The 15,423-nt window shown below is 38.0% G+C and overlaps 1 protein-coding gene across 1 annotated transcript in view; it reads left to right on the top strand.

Annotated features, from left to right (window-relative positions):
- The window catches only part of nbas (NBAS subunit of NRZ tethering complex), a 165,563-nt gene that overhangs the window by 8,247 nt on the left and 141,893 nt on the right, over positions 1-15,423 (top strand). The window contains exons 7-15 of the mRNA XM_028040395.1: positions 1,625-1,758; positions 3,816-3,949; positions 6,385-6,483; positions 9,575-9,713; positions 9,803-9,868; positions 9,964-10,092; positions 10,482-10,545; positions 11,033-11,226; positions 14,400-14,678. Coding sequence (XP_027896196.1) covers positions 1,625-1,758; positions 3,816-3,949; positions 6,385-6,483; positions 9,575-9,713; positions 9,803-9,868; positions 9,964-10,092; positions 10,482-10,545; positions 11,033-11,226; positions 14,400-14,678 — 1,238 coding nt within the window. The remainder of the gene's footprint in view (positions 1-1,624; positions 1,759-3,815; positions 3,950-6,384; positions 6,484-9,574; positions 9,714-9,802; positions 9,869-9,963; positions 10,093-10,481; positions 10,546-11,032; positions 11,227-14,399; positions 14,679-15,423) is intronic.

Below are 15,423 nucleotides of genomic sequence, written 5' to 3'. Positions count from 1 at the left end.
GTAAAAGATAAAGAGTGAAACCTGTGTGGGTTCAGCAGCACCTCCACTGCTTTTCTTATTCTATGTCATTTTCTTTAGCTTTATTTTTGTCATCCCTCCCTTCCCCTCGGTATTCTGTTCTGCTCTGGCTAGCCGTCATTGTGATCCGTTGTTCCTAATGGTTCATAGTGTGGATAACAGTAGCCCCTGGGCGCGTGTAAACCCTTCCCTCCCTCCCTCTTTTTTTTCCCCTTTCCTCTCCATTTCATCTCTCTTTTCCATTTTTTTCATACTTCATTTCACTTCACGGAGATTTGTTCTAATGGATTTCACTGTGATCCTTCTTTTAATGGCATTTTCTCTTAATGGATGAGCATGAACGTGTGTGTGAGCGCGCATATGTTCTCGTGTCCGCTCATTGCATCCACACCTATGTATCACCTCTCCCCCTTACCCCTCCCCCCTCTTGTCTGCCTCTGTTACAGTAGAGTTGTCTCAAAACCTCTGTACATAATTCATAAGTGTTGAGCTCTGATAAATGCATCTCCAAGGCTTCAGATAGAAGGCTTCTGTTGGGTCATTGGGTGTAATGCTTCTGCCTCCACTTTCTCTTGCGGTGGGGGCGGAAACAAATTGAAGACACATAGCATCTAATTTTCTTGTTCCCTCATAAAAAAACATGTATGTGGAAATGGAGCCCACAGTGTTGTTGTCCACAGTTCATAATGGTAGAAAAGATAGCTTTGTGAGGGATGTAATAAAAAAAAGAGATTTAAATATAAAGATGCAAAAGAACAAGAGGAAGACAGAACTTTATAGCCTCCCTGTAATCTCACTATCTGAAGTCTGATAAGTTGTCTGCCTCCTAATGCGCTCCTCATCCGATGGCCCTAAAATGTGAGCAGTCATTGTGTTTTTAATCTTTGTGTCTCATTCATTGTCTCGTCCCCAGCTTCTCCTATCCTCTCTTTATCTGCCTCGCCTCCCACTTTTTCTCTTTTGTTCTTCATTTAAAATTCCAGTCAAAAAAAAAAAAAAAAAAAGATTGTAGTAAACCAGCTTGGTTTATGCAGGTCTCACTTTATTTAACCCACCTCCCCTCTGACCCCCCAACTAAGCATTCAAAGCAGGTCCTGTGCCTGGGGCCTGCCAGCCCGACCTGGTTCCTCTGTCAAAAGGAAGGATGACAGTGGAGCCTTGAGCACATGCCAGCAGGCACGGATGTGCTTCATCATTGCGATGTGGTTACCCTCGCAGCTCTGCTGAGCCAGCACATTCCTAAAACAGTAGCCTATACTTCAGTAAAAGCTGAATTTATGATGCCTGTTCTCCTCCCACCTTTTTTCCCTGTCCTCCAACCTCTTTCACTTTCTCTCTCCTTGCTTTAAGCTTGAAAGCATATAAGTGTTTCCCTTTTTAAAACACAATCGCCGAGCTGTTATTGGTGCTATTTATTATAGATAAATTGGTCTTGGAATTTTAGAAGCATTGATTTATCATTCATTTCCCATCTGTAATCATTAGCACCATTAATTATAGAAAGTATAATCTAATGCTGTCTCATCTGACTTGATTTGAAAGCTTTTAATTCTTGATATTTGATCACTTTGGGATTAATTATTCATTTCTTACCATTTTGCCACAGTGCCAAAGGACCCCAACCCTCAGTGGCGAAAGGTGGCGTGGAGCTACGACTGCACTCTGTTGGCATATGCGGACAGCACAGGCACTGTTCGCCTTTTTGACCTCATTGGCAGCGAACTTTTTGTCATTCCTCCGGTAATCATGCTTATCCAAGCTGTTTGATATCATCTGAAAATCACTCTTATGCTCCCTGTGTTGTATTTTTCCTTTTTTTACTATGAAGAAAACAAAAAATTCCTTTGATTTTCAGCCTACAAAAGCATCAAAAACATACTTTGATATACTTTTATTTTTGTTATTTTAGGTCAAGAACATACATTAATACTCTATCAGTTTCTGGAAAAAATATTTAAATACTTAAATACAAATATTTTGTTACTTATTCTAAAAAAGGTCTTTTGATTAAAAAAAATGACACCCTCTTAATAGTCAATGTGGCCTGCTTTGGTTGAAATAATTTATGTGAAATGGTTCTTGTAACCTTATGCCAATCCGTAACCACAGACTGAAGAAGGTTTCAACCACTTTTCACTTTCAGCTGTGAGATCTTTGAATTTGTGTTTTATATATGAACTTTTCATTTCTTTATGCTCAGAAGCTGTGATTTTGTGTTCAGCTGATGTGACACGCCTGTGTGTAATTTTAGCCAGGTTGGTTAAGGTGGGCAAAAATGTGGAGGAGTCTTGATAATGCATTACCACATTTTGCAGAAGTCTTTCTCAGTGTAAAGTTGATCTATATTACTTGGAAGTGATGCTAAAAAATATACTAAATGTCCAGATATGTTAGGAAAACCTGAAAGGTGTTTTAAGGTGGGGTTTAAATTATACCTGACATTTCCTGACATTATGTTTTGATGTAAAAATGTTAAAATATTTACTGAGTCCTCATTAATTTGCAATGCCTGTACATGTGATATGTTATTGAATATAAAAAGTTCTTAAGTCTTCAAAGAAAAAGACAAACCGGCATTGGCCTAGAAATGCATATTATTACTTAACAGTTATTTTTGTAAATTCAATCAGAGATAATGGGAAAAAAAACATATATGGTATGGTTCTTTCAGAGAACTTGGCTAATATCAGAATCTGGATGTGAATACTTTTGAAAAATCATGTATCAGAATTGTCCTAAACTACAATCAGTGCAGCTCTACTTGTAAGAGTACAGTAAGATGGTTATGAGGATTCAGACATCCAACAAGACAAGTCAGGCGAGACTTGTACTCCTGCTCTGTGAAGCACTTTGAGCTGCCTGTCACGTCTTGAAGTACATGTTTGCTTGTCAGACACCCTCTGCACTCCTTTAGTCTGTCATGGGGGCTTTTTAGTTCATTGTCTGTTGCTCCTTCTTCCTCTTCTCCTTCTTCTCTGCTCTTACTGTCCAATTCCTCCTTTTAATCCCATCTTCATCAGCTCCCATCTTTAAATTTTTCACAGCTTACTCTCCCAGTCTTCTCTTCATGTCTTTGCTGTCACATTTCTCTCATCCGTGCATGTCTGTGTCAGTGTCTCTCCCCATGGTCCCATCAAGTCCATCTTCCATCCCTGCCTCATTTAATGTCCTCTGTGTTCAATATATTATTATTCCTGCATTTCTGTCCATCATTCCCTCCACTGCTCTGATGGCGCTGGCAGACGGCGAGTGCAGACTCTCGTCCTTCTCCCCAGCCACACTTACCTTTGAAAGTCTCTGATCCTCGCTCCTTTAGTGCACTGCTGCTTTGTTGTGTGCCGACAGTGAGTGTGCTCGCACACTTACATCAGCTCCCCTCAGCTCTGCTTTGCTCTTCCTCCTGTTTGTCACCGTTAAGTGCACACACTACTGACTTGCTGCTATTTCTGGGGGGGAATGATAAAAAAGTCAATTTGACAGAAAGTGTGCATGTGCAGAAAAAAAAAAAAATTCATGTGCACGTCTGTCCTCCTTCCCCCTCATCTCCCTGGCTTTCTGTCTCTTTAACTTTGTCACTTATCTTCTGTTTGCTTGGCTCGCCTGTCTCATCATTACTTTCTTCATCTTCAGACTGTCTATTTTATGCTCATTTCTTGCATGTCACATCTGTTTAGTTCAAAACACTTGGTGGGTTACACAGTGATAATTGTTTTTACTCCCTCTTTTAAAAAAAATTGAATAGAAGTTGCACCACTTATTTTTACACCGTCTCTCCGACTTACTGTTTTCTGATCCAGGTGGTGAGTTTTCCTGGAGATTTCAGCTGTGCAGTCGCAGGACTGATCTTCTTGGAGTACACGGCAAGTGCTCAGTGGTCAGCAGAGCTTCTTGTGATCACATACAGTGGTGGACTCAAGAGCTACCTTGTAAGGTGAGAGGCACAAATCCTTCATTAATCCGCCACCCTTAAATTGCTTTATTGTCTTCTAATATAAAAGCAGACATTTATTGAAAAATTCCCATGACAATGCTGCATGTTTGGTATAACTTATTAACTATTCTTATCTCAATTTTTAACTATTGTTATGGTTCTTTTCTTATCGTGTGTGCTTATAGCATTTAAGGATTGTTCTTTTTATAGTGATATTTAAAATTTGTTTTTGATGCTTTTATGTTAATTAATCCATAATATAAAGGAGTTCAATTGGGAATAAAACCTCTAAGCAGCAAAGGAGCCTTTACTCCTTCAGACATCTGTATTAGTGGGTGTTTATTATACCTGATAATATGCAAAGGACATGTTCATTTCTGCATCTGTCTTTGCCATCCCGCCTTCCTCCCTCCATGAGTCACTGCAGGCTTGAATAAGAGAGTGTGACAACTTACTCATATTGACCATGACACTGTTTATTAAACTTACAAGCTCGATAATCTGGTTGTAGGTGCGACTACATTTGCCCCCTTACCACCTTTAACACTGGCACACTTTGCACCTCACACAGCGACCTCATGTTTCATGGAATGTTAACAGCGAATTCTCTTGAACAAGCTAAAATCATGTTACGGGTTTAATGGGGTCGTTTCACAGCAAACGGTTAATTGGAGTTAATTAATTAATTCAGTTAACAGGTTCTGTTAGCAAAGGTAAAATAAAGAAAAGCTGCCTCTGATTTATTTAAGGGAAGATTGCTGATGCATTTCATGGTATGCTTTTAAAAAATGAGTAGCTCATCCTATGTAGTAGAGTCTAGTCATAACTAACTAACTTGGCAAGTATGGAGTTTGATTTTTTTTTATATCTTCCACATTTAGAGTACTAAGAAAATACATTTTTGTGGAGAAAAAATGGAGTTTCTGAAATGACTCTGGCATTGTTAATTTGACACCATTTTTTGACCCTGAGATACTTTTACTTCTTGGTTCTACGCTGGACCCGTTCGTTGAGCTGGGCTTGATATAGATGCATAACACAGCATTTAAATTCCAGTTTTTTTGGGAGATTTGGTGAAATAAAGCTAATACTGGTTCATTTTTAAGTGAATATCTTAAACTCCCATCCTTGGAGGTTGGTATCATGCAATTTCTAGATGCAACCCTGTTTCAATACAGCTGATTCAAACTTCTGAATTGCCTCATCATGTGCGGTCAACTTCTACAGAGACCTGCTGATGACTTCATTATTTGCGTCAGGCGCGGTGAAGCAGAACCGCATCTAAAAGTTATATTACACTGGCTGTCGAAAACTACAGTTTTAAAGAACTTTTATTTAATCTAAGGTAATCCAATCCACATTTGTCAGTATTGTCTTAATTGATCAAATTTTGGTAGATATACCCTCAAAAAACAATGAACTAGACTTTTATTACACTGCTAATTTGTAAAAGCAGGTTTAGCACAATGGTTTTGCAATTTTATTTTTCGAAAGCAGATAATTAAAACAACAAAGTGAATGTTTTTTACTCAAGTGTCCATAATGTCACAGCAATAGGCTGCAAAATCTATATAGTTGTAAAAATATGATATTTAGAAATGTCAAATGTGTTGGAACCCTGTTTCTTCCAAGTTCGATTTAGCATTAGCCCTCTCTTTTTTTCCGTCTCCTCAGAGATTTTCCATTTCCCTGTTTCACTGCTGTTGTCACACAAAGCCTTAGAGCTGTGACACTCCAAAACACAGGGTAATACTCAGCAATGTGTGCTGAATTCTGATCAGACAATGTCCAGCCCTCCAACGCCTTCTCCTCAATTCTGTCTGTATTGATGCCGCCTGTGAGGGAAAGTGAGGGAAATGCTGATTTATTCTCCTATAACAGCCAGAGAAACGGTCTTTGAGGTACCGGTGTGTATGTGCAAGTATATCATCAAGACATTGGAGATATTTTACCAGATTTTCTCTAAAAGTGTTTTTTAAACTTTTAACAGAAAGCTCACATTCGCTCTTCTTCTTTGTGTGGCTGTATTACAATGTTGTTGCTAAATGACTTATTAGACTTTTTGTTTTTAGAATTATAGGTAAGCATTGTCTTGCTCTTTGTGCCAACATTTCAGTGTTCGTTTTTACCTTCCTTTTTCTCTTTACATTTAAACAGCAAAGAACAATTTCTCCATAGAGATATCCCAACACAAATTACCCCACATGTACCATTCTCGTTTAAATTGCCGTTCCTAATTAGATTATATAGATTACTATGTCTCATTTTAATTGCAACTGGGTGAGATATTGCTTTGTTGTTATATCCAAAACTGCCCAAAACTGCTTTTCAGCACCACAAGCTTCCACATAAGCACTTCATTTGTTTGTTCATTTTCATGTGCTTGAGTTTAATTATGCATTTCTTGTCATGTGAACGTTTTTGCTCTGCTACAGTGTTGGAACCAATCAAAACTTCCAGGAGAACCACACCTTCAGCTTTTCTCCGCACCATTCTCGTGGCATCACCTCGGCCGTTTATCACCCTGCTCACCGGTACGTTAAAAAATTACAGGCATTCAAACACTGCATGAGCTCGGAGAGCCGGTTGAATATAAATGATATGTAGAGCTTTTTGAAATACGGACATATTTGCCAGCATTAAGCTCTTAATCCATCAGTGGCAGCCTAATTAATATCTATAGCCTTCCCTTGACATTGTTGGAGAATGTATTTTCTCCTGAGGACTCCACCGTCTGAGACTTCTTCTATTAGTGCCGTGTTTGATCAGGAGTGTTTTTCCTACATTTATATTCAGACATCCTTACAAATCCTTTGAATCAGTTCTCATCCTGAGATATGTTGCCACAAAACACTTAAATATCCAAAGCTGAAAGTTTCTGAGCGATTTCCATCTGTTTCATCATTTGAGATCTATGGGCATAGTCAATTTGCTGCTAAATACGTCTTATCTTCATTACTTTGATAGAAATAAATTAGATTTAATTGCATAGCAGATTTCATTATATAAATCTTTGTTTTACTTTAAAATCTTTGCAGAATGGACGCAATTATTTTTCGGTATAATATAAAATTAACGTACTTGTGGACCTAAACCATCTCTAGTGTCATAGCTTAACCCAAACCTGCTGTTCTTTAAATTATGTTTTCTCTTTCAAGTGGTTTGTGGTCAAGCCCCTTGAGTTTCCCACATTTTATCATGCTTCCGCCACAGACATCCATGTATCATGTTGGAACCAGAATCAGCTTTATTGGCCAAGAGTCTGTGAACTAACTATGAATTTGACTTTGGTTTCGCATTCTCAGAGCTTACAAACATACAGTATAAATATATACACTTCAGGTGAAATAATTGAGTATGAAAGAACCAGTCTGTATAATGTACAGTAACGTTTTCTGTGAAGAAGAAAAAAGGAAGGCAGGTTGCGTTTGTGCAAATGTACTTGTTTTGTTCCACAGCAGCATAGTTAACTGACCAGCCTGTAATGTGTTCATTGTTTTGATCAGAAATGCAGCATGGGGAAAGTAACTTTCTCTGTGGTGGTTAGTTTTTGCTGATGGCAATATGAAGCCATTTGTGTCCAGGATGTGCAGGACCTGCAGAGATGTTTGCTTCCCTTTTGTGAAAAGATTCTGACCTGCTAAGCTATCACTTCAAACATGTTTTCTCTCAGACGTAACCTCCCTACACACAGAAGAAGAGACTTATTCTGTCTCTTTATAGGAGAAAGCAGTGGACCTGAGATGCATCGTATGTAGCAGAAAAAAAAGTCAATAGATTATGTTGCAAGTTGCAAGTAAATTGGTTTTCAACAAGATTTCCTTTTCAAGCAGAAGACATTAAGTTGAATGAGGTCAAGGTACTCATTTAAGAATGAATGAGCCCATGTCTTTAATAAAGTACCTGCAGGAATTCTCTGCACTGGCTTGAAATTCTCCTCTGCCCATTCAGAGGTTGTGGTTAATTATATCAGGCACATATTTGTGACCTTATGGTTTTCCCCAGGGCCCATAGGCTGTACAAAGCAAATTTACTTTGGCCGGTGAAACCTGGCATGAAAGCATAATGGATTTTGGCAGCTACTGTCAAATGTTTGCCAACTGATAGATGAGATGAAACTTTAATGATCCCTATGTGAAAAACTGGGTCAACATGAGGACGAGAAAGCAAACAAGGAAAAAGGAAAGGTTAAGGAATTGGATTTTAGAAAATAATTTCAAATCTCTGGATGATTATTAAAATAATTTACATTTGTAAGGACGCATGTGCAGTTGTGCATTAGGAATGGTAGTGGTGGTCCAAGTGAATCCGCTTCCTCCTTTATTGGTCCCTTGTTGCAGAACAACCTCCCTGATAATCTGAGGGAGGTGGAGTAATTTTTAAGTGATGTTTTCAAAAGGAAACCTAAGACATGTATTTTTGGTTTGACTTAAGACAGACTGATAAAAGTACAATCAAACTTTTTTCCAGTTTTATTATACTTTTAACTTTGACTTTATATCGGGGAAAAAAAACAAAAACAAAACAAAAGAAAATTTTCCTTTTACCTTTTTGGTTTTGACATTATTTTAATGAATAGTGGTATATATTTCTAATTTAAAGTAGATTTTTGGTTTTCTTTTTGTTGCTTGATCTGTTTTTCTTTCAGGGGAAGAACTACTAATACGTTTTGTAGTTGCCATTTATAAATAATAAAACCATTTATTTGTATCTGTTAGGGAAAGAAAGGCTCATTTGTTTTCTGTTCTGTTGTGCTAGTTTTGAAATAAAAGTGTAATAAAAAATATTAAGAAGTAAAAAGGACATGATTAAATTTAAAATATGAAAAGTAAAACATAATTGTGAGATGCAATAAATAACAATAGTTAAACATTTTGAAAAGAGAGAAAATACAATTTTTATGCATATAAATGTACTATGTTAATTAATTGCAGTACATCTTATTGTCTGCAGTGCAAGAGGTCAATTAGAGGGCAGGTCAATGTGTGCTGGCCCATGAGGCACAGCCACTTTTTATGTCCACCTCCAGACTTATCTTCTCATCATCATTAATGGATTAGTTCCTCAACCCTTCATACTAATGACTGCAGTTTTCTGTAGAGTCCATATTTTTTTCCATGTTTCACATCATTTAACTTGTTCAATTTCTTTTGTATTGGATGCTTTAGTTTGTCTTTTTAGTCTTGTGTAATGTGTTACTTTTGCTCTGTAAGAAAATTTCTCTCTAAATAAACTGCTGATTTCAAGAAATATTTGAACACAGAATAGGTATATTTAGAAGAACCAGTGACATCGATACACATTAGGTATTAAACAGCAAAGTAACTGTATTTTGCAAATATTTAATATCTATATTCTCTACACCAGGGGGCAGTCTTGAGTTGAAAAGCCAGATTTCATAGCCAGTCCCACTGTAAATGAAGGGAACCACTAATCAATGAGGTCTTATTTTTGTCTTTACTGAGCTTAAGTCATTCCAACCAGACCTTTCCTCTGATAAATAATACTTAATCTGCTAGGCACCTAAATGGCAGTTCAGTAGTGGGAATTCTCTCTGGCCTTAGTTGGAATTAAAGGATGACAAGGTTAGAGGCACAATCATGAAGATGGTGTGTGTTTGTGTAGATTGCTGCTGGTAGGGGGCTGTGAATCAGGGGATAATGGTGCATCCAAGGCCTCCTGCAGCGGCATCACTGCCTGGAGGGCGCTCTCTGGCTCGCCTCACTACAAGCAGGTCACCAGTTACGAGGACGATATTGGTTTGGTGAGATGTCTGTAACACCTTGTTTTCTTGCAAACAATTTAGTCGTGTTGTAGATGAGACATTTTCACCCTGTGTGTTTGTGTTTATAGAGTCAGAGGAGAGGTTTCTTCAGGATTCCCAGCGTAAGATTCTTTTCAAGGCAAGGAGATGAAAAGGTACTTAAGCCCTCTTCAGCCTGAATACGTCATTGTAAAATAAAAAGCTGATCTATTCTTAATAAGAAGAATGTGTTGGCGTTCTCATTCTTCAGGACGGTGTGTTCCGCATGAGCCTGAGCCCTGACGGGACACTTCTGGCTGTTATCCACTTCTCTGGGCGTTTGTCTGTCTGGGACATCCCTTCCCTAAAACAGAGGACCACATGGAGCCAGGACCTACAGGTACAACCCTAAGCTGCTCAAATTTGTGTTCTGAATGTGCACTTCATTGCACACTTAATATACAAGATAAATATATTATTTTTTGTATATTAAGTTCTTCACTGACAGCATTAATGTAATCTTCTTTTGGACTTGGTTTTTCAGTGTGGGGAGAAGGATTTTGAGTGTTTGTGTTTGCTCCCATCCCGCATAATATGAGGAACTTAAATTCGCCAAATGTTTTGCTGATTTATTCAGCGTTTACGTTCAGCTCCGCCGCCGGTGGAACTCATGTGTGCTGCAAGTGTAAACAGGGTTAGCAGATTAATTTCTTTCCCCATCCCCTTTTCCGCTCTTTCTTCTTTTCGCTCCCTGCTTTGGTGCCTCCATCTTTCCGGTCCGCCCTGCAGCCAGGATTTGAGGAGATCAACCCGGAGTGGAAGACGTCACTGGAGAGAAGGAAGAAAATAAAAGGTATTTTGGCCTGAAGCAGCGAAAAGAGAGTACTTTGTTGCTGACATGACGGCACATTTTGGACACAATTTAATGATCTTTGACACTGTTGATTTATTGAATTACACAGTTTTCACAAACACAAGGCTCATGGTGCATGGTGGGGCTAGCAAATATTTTCTCCCTTCGGTAACCAGGCCATTTTGTGTGTGTATTTCGGTGTTTGTGTATTTGGCTATAATCTTATTTTGACAGTTTCAGGCCACTAGTGGTGACAGCTATCACATTTTGTGTAAGCAGTAATCTAGGCGTATATCCTCATGACAAGTGATGTCTCATGGCGCTACATATAAATATGTCTGGAAGGGAGGGAGACAAGTTACTAAAAAGTTACTCTTTGGATAAGGGTATTATCAGGCTATAAAGCCCACAAACATGTGAAGTGAGGATGAGGATAGAAAAAAAATCTGCTCTTACTGACCTTTGTGTGTCACTGCACTTGTCCCAGATAAGGAGCAGTACTACCCACTGGTGGATGTGAGTTGGTGGAGTGACAACGTGTTGATTCTGGCTCGTTGCTCTGGGTCGGTCACCGTATCGTCCGTCAGAACGTTACGCAACCTTCTGGGGAAGTCCTGCGAATGGTTCGAGCCTTCACCCAGAGTCACTGCTGCGCATGATGGGGGCTTCCTAAGCCTGGAGGTAAATGTCACATTGAGAGATGTGTGCAGATTGTTGAACCAGAGCGAACATCCATTAACATTAGCTGTAGATCACAGCTTTCATCCTTTAGTTCTTTAAAACATGCTTTGTGGAGTATTGAGCAGTTCCTCACCTTCGTTAATATATAACCCCAAATTAAGATGTTGTGTAAAATATAAATTAAACAGAGTGCAAATCTCATAAAAATGTGTCGCAGTGCAAATATCTTAGAGAGGGCAGTCAAGAGGAATGAAATAATTCAGCTACTGGCTACCTGGAGCCAATCCAGGAGTGCTATTTATGTTCCTTGGTGCTAATTAGATGTTCCCCCAAAAGTGGAAATAAGGTAGATTATAGCTTCTGCAGTAGTGCTTAAATCACTTCCACTTTGTGTATTAATTCACATTACGGTATATTTTTGTTGTTTTGAACAGGCAGGCATTTTTAGAGGGGGTCTCAAGTACTCACAGGCTTTAGCTATTCTCAGATGGGAGTCTTTGACTGTCTGCTAAGCAACTTAAGGTCTTGCCTGAAATTGGGTGTTCACGTAAGCATAATAATGAAGTTGAGTGGAAGAAAAAAGTGTGGATAAAAGAAGGTGCACAAACAAAAGGGACAGCTGCAGCCGTGAGAGGAGGTAAAACTCTCCTAACCTAAAGCCCATAAATAATCCATGCACTATTGTTTGTGGAAGATGAGACACACCAGAACTAAGAATGCTTAATGCAATTGAGGGCATAGTAGTTGTGTAGTCTATTTTCTAAAAAAAATTCAAATGCCTTAATTTACACATTTTATATGTTTTCTACATTTCTACATTGTAGATAAACTGTTTATGAGATTTGCATTCACTTTTAGTTAAACGTTTACACAATATTCCAATCCTTTGGGAATTTGGGTTGTTGCTAAACTGCTTGTTCAGTCCAAACGCAAACTGTTAATAAAAATAATAAGACTGGTCAAGTCACAAGGGAATTATAAGGTGTCAGTTCTTCTGACTAATTAATATTTTGGGGGAAGTAAGTTTTACGTTTAATTCCACTGCTGAGATTTTGTTTGTTGTGGGGCTGGTTTGCAAAAAAGAATTTCCCCTGTGGGGACAATAAAGTCTAAAGTCTAAAAGTTGTCTGATCTCACAAAAGCATTTTTTAGCTGGCAACCTTGAGGAAATGTGTCATCAGCCTGTTTTAACATCAGAGAGGAGTAGGAGGGGGAAAGTTAAGTTTAGTTGTTTTTATTCATTTGTTTTTCCCCCAGCGTCATCTGTGCTGGACTAAACATGTATCTTCATTTGAAGTCTGCTTGCAAAAGTGTGGAATAATTAGAAACTGCAGTGATGATGCTTAAATCATCACTGTTTTTAAGTGTTAAAGCATCATTTTAATTTTAAGCTACAGCCCAGTAGGACATCATAACAAAGGCAGTGGGGACTCTAAAATGCACAACCCCATTCTGAGGTAATTAAGAAAAAAAAAGAAGAATAAAACCAGCAAAAGAAAGTGTTTTGTATTTAAATTTCTCCTTATCAGTTTGTCCTTGATGCTGTTTTGTTAAGACTGCTTGTTGAATGGACACACATGTGTTCAATTTAGTGTGTTTACTAACAACACAGCTACATTAGTGCCACACTATTGTCCTTGCATCATTTATCATCTGTCATTTAATGTTTGCACATAAATGTTCATATTCCTTATCACAAGGTCGTTATAGAGAATTGCTTGGAATCCTCTTGTGATTTCACCTCTTAAGTCATATTTTTGCAGTAATGTTTGATTGCTGCTGGGTATAGTCATTGGGATTAGGAAATGGTTAAGCCTTCCTCCTATGAAAGTGTTGTGGTAATTCATTGTTTTTGCTAACAACAGATGGATTTTCTTATCCCTTGAACAACCATGTTAGGAGAGACGCACTGTGTTTGTGTTACTTATCCTCCTGAGTTTATGAACCCGACTGTAGAAAACTAACAAATCTAGCTAAAGGACTGTTTAATAAGAAAATTTTGAATTACAGTTGTAGACAATCATACAGTGCATCTGGGAAATATTTATTTTTTCCAATTTGTGTTGCAATACAGATTTCTTTTGAAACTGAAGCATACTTTTCTTTTGTATTACACTGACAGAAAGTAGTCTATGAAAAGGTGAAATAGTATCTTGTTTAAAATCTGTAAACCTTAATGATTGGAGTTCACACAAATTTTTGGAGGAAAAATTTAACAGTAAAATTCGCAATATTTAAGACGTTTATAATTTTAAAAAATGGTTTTATAAGCAAGGTTTCTTAAATAACAACAACAAAAAAAGAAAGTTAGCATAAACCACTTAGGAACACAGCGAAAATTTGCAGAAAATTCTGATGCCAGTCCATAACACATATAATATGGCCACCTGTTCCTACCGTGGATCTTTTTAGTTGTGTTGCTCTCAAGTCTCACTCCATGTTTTCAGTGCAGGTATTCATTTACCTCAGTTTTTATGCAATGTGGCTATTAGAGATAAGTTCTGATTTAGCTTTCAATTTCAGAGGAAAGTTTCAGATAATAGCAGACATGGGTGGTGGAGAAAATCTTGATAATGTACATTCTCAGAATGAGACCTACAAAGAAGCACAATTGCAGTAGACGAAGGTTGTTTGTGTGATCATTAAATACATGGATAGAGAGAAGTTCCACTCCCTGATTTACTGACTAAAATACTCACAATCGCAGAAGATGGGGTAGGTTTATGTGTCTACACACTGAGCACAAATGAGCCTTTAACTCTGTGTAAAGTTGGCTTTTCTCAACATGTTGTTTGGCCTTAAAAAATCACTTCCAGCTAATGGTCTTTTAGTGTCATAAAAGTGCCATTGAGTAACAGCTGAGGCGATGCAGAGTTCACTATGGTGCCCAAAGTACTCAAAATTTACTACCTCTGTCTGCTGAACTATTAGGTTCTTTCACTCACATTTTGTTTCATTCATTTATGGCACAATTATTGGAAAATAAAGTGTTTGCATATTTAATGTTGAGTCACTGCATATTCCTATCAGTATTAAGTCACTGTGAATGTCTTCTGTGATCAAACCAAAAGAGGTACTAACCTGGATTTTAAAGAGCATTATGTCCTCTATTGTTTTTATGTTCTGTGCTTCTCCACCTAGTGAACATTTTATCCTTCTGTCATGCTGATTAGTGCGAGGTGAGACTTGCTCAGAAGCGTGCACGCTTTGAAAGCAATCTCAGCAGCGGCGGAACCATCGAGGAAGAAGAAGGAGATGATGGCGGAGACTCTGATTCGGATGAAGAGTCCTCAGCAAAAGCCCGCTACTTTGGCTACATCAAGCAGGGCTTGTATTACGTGACGGAGATGGAACGTTTCGCGCCGCCACGCAAACGACCCAGAACAGTTGCTAAGAACTACCGCCTGGTCAGTTTGAGGTCCACCACCCCAGAGGAGCTGTATCAGAGGAAGGTAGGAGGAATTAAACATCATTACACTACACTGCACTTTAATAAGGATGATATATTGGTAAGCTTTAATCTCTCCCTGTGTTCTATATTTGAATGTATAGCTTTATTACATACTGAAGATAAATGCTCAAACTGTAGCCCACAATTATACCAGGCTTTGTTAGAAAGTTGTATTTAATAAAGTTGGATGAAGATAACTTCTTGTTTTCTTTGTGAACCCTCGTGTCACACAAAAATTGGAAAGAATTCCAGCAGGTGCATAATATTTTTGAGCCGGATGGCTTGTTTTGATCTTTTGCTAAATGCAAGCAGCATACCAAACATAAAAGTGATTTCCTTGTGCAAAAAGACATATTAGAAACTGAGAAAGGTAAATGGGGAAAAAGCAGTATTTTTAGTTTGAACCATACATGTGCTGATTCAAATGAAAGCATAGTTTAACTTCCACCTTTTTTTTTGCTCAAGTTTCTGTATAAGTAATCAAGACAAACAACATTCAAAGCTCCTTTGCAGGGTTTATGCCAAAAACCTGAAGGCATTTCTTTGGCCCAGTTGCATTTGATGGAGCTCTACCTGAAAGGAAAGAGTCAATAGGGTTTTTTATTTTGTAACATCCCTTGTAATTCCCCTAAGTCCTGTATGGAAACGAAAAAGTTGGCATATTGAATTTATCACTATCTATAAATATACTACTGTAAATAATTTAACAGTATGTTGCAAATTTGAATAAAATATTTATTTATACT

This window comes from Xiphophorus couchianus, chromosome 15 (genome assembly GCF_001444195.1).
Source record: "Xiphophorus couchianus chromosome 15, X_couchianus-1.0, whole genome shotgun sequence".
Lineage (NCBI taxonomy): Eukaryota > Metazoa > Chordata > Actinopteri > Cyprinodontiformes > Poeciliidae > Xiphophorus > Xiphophorus couchianus.
This window is presented reverse-complemented; position numbering and strand designations above follow the sequence as displayed.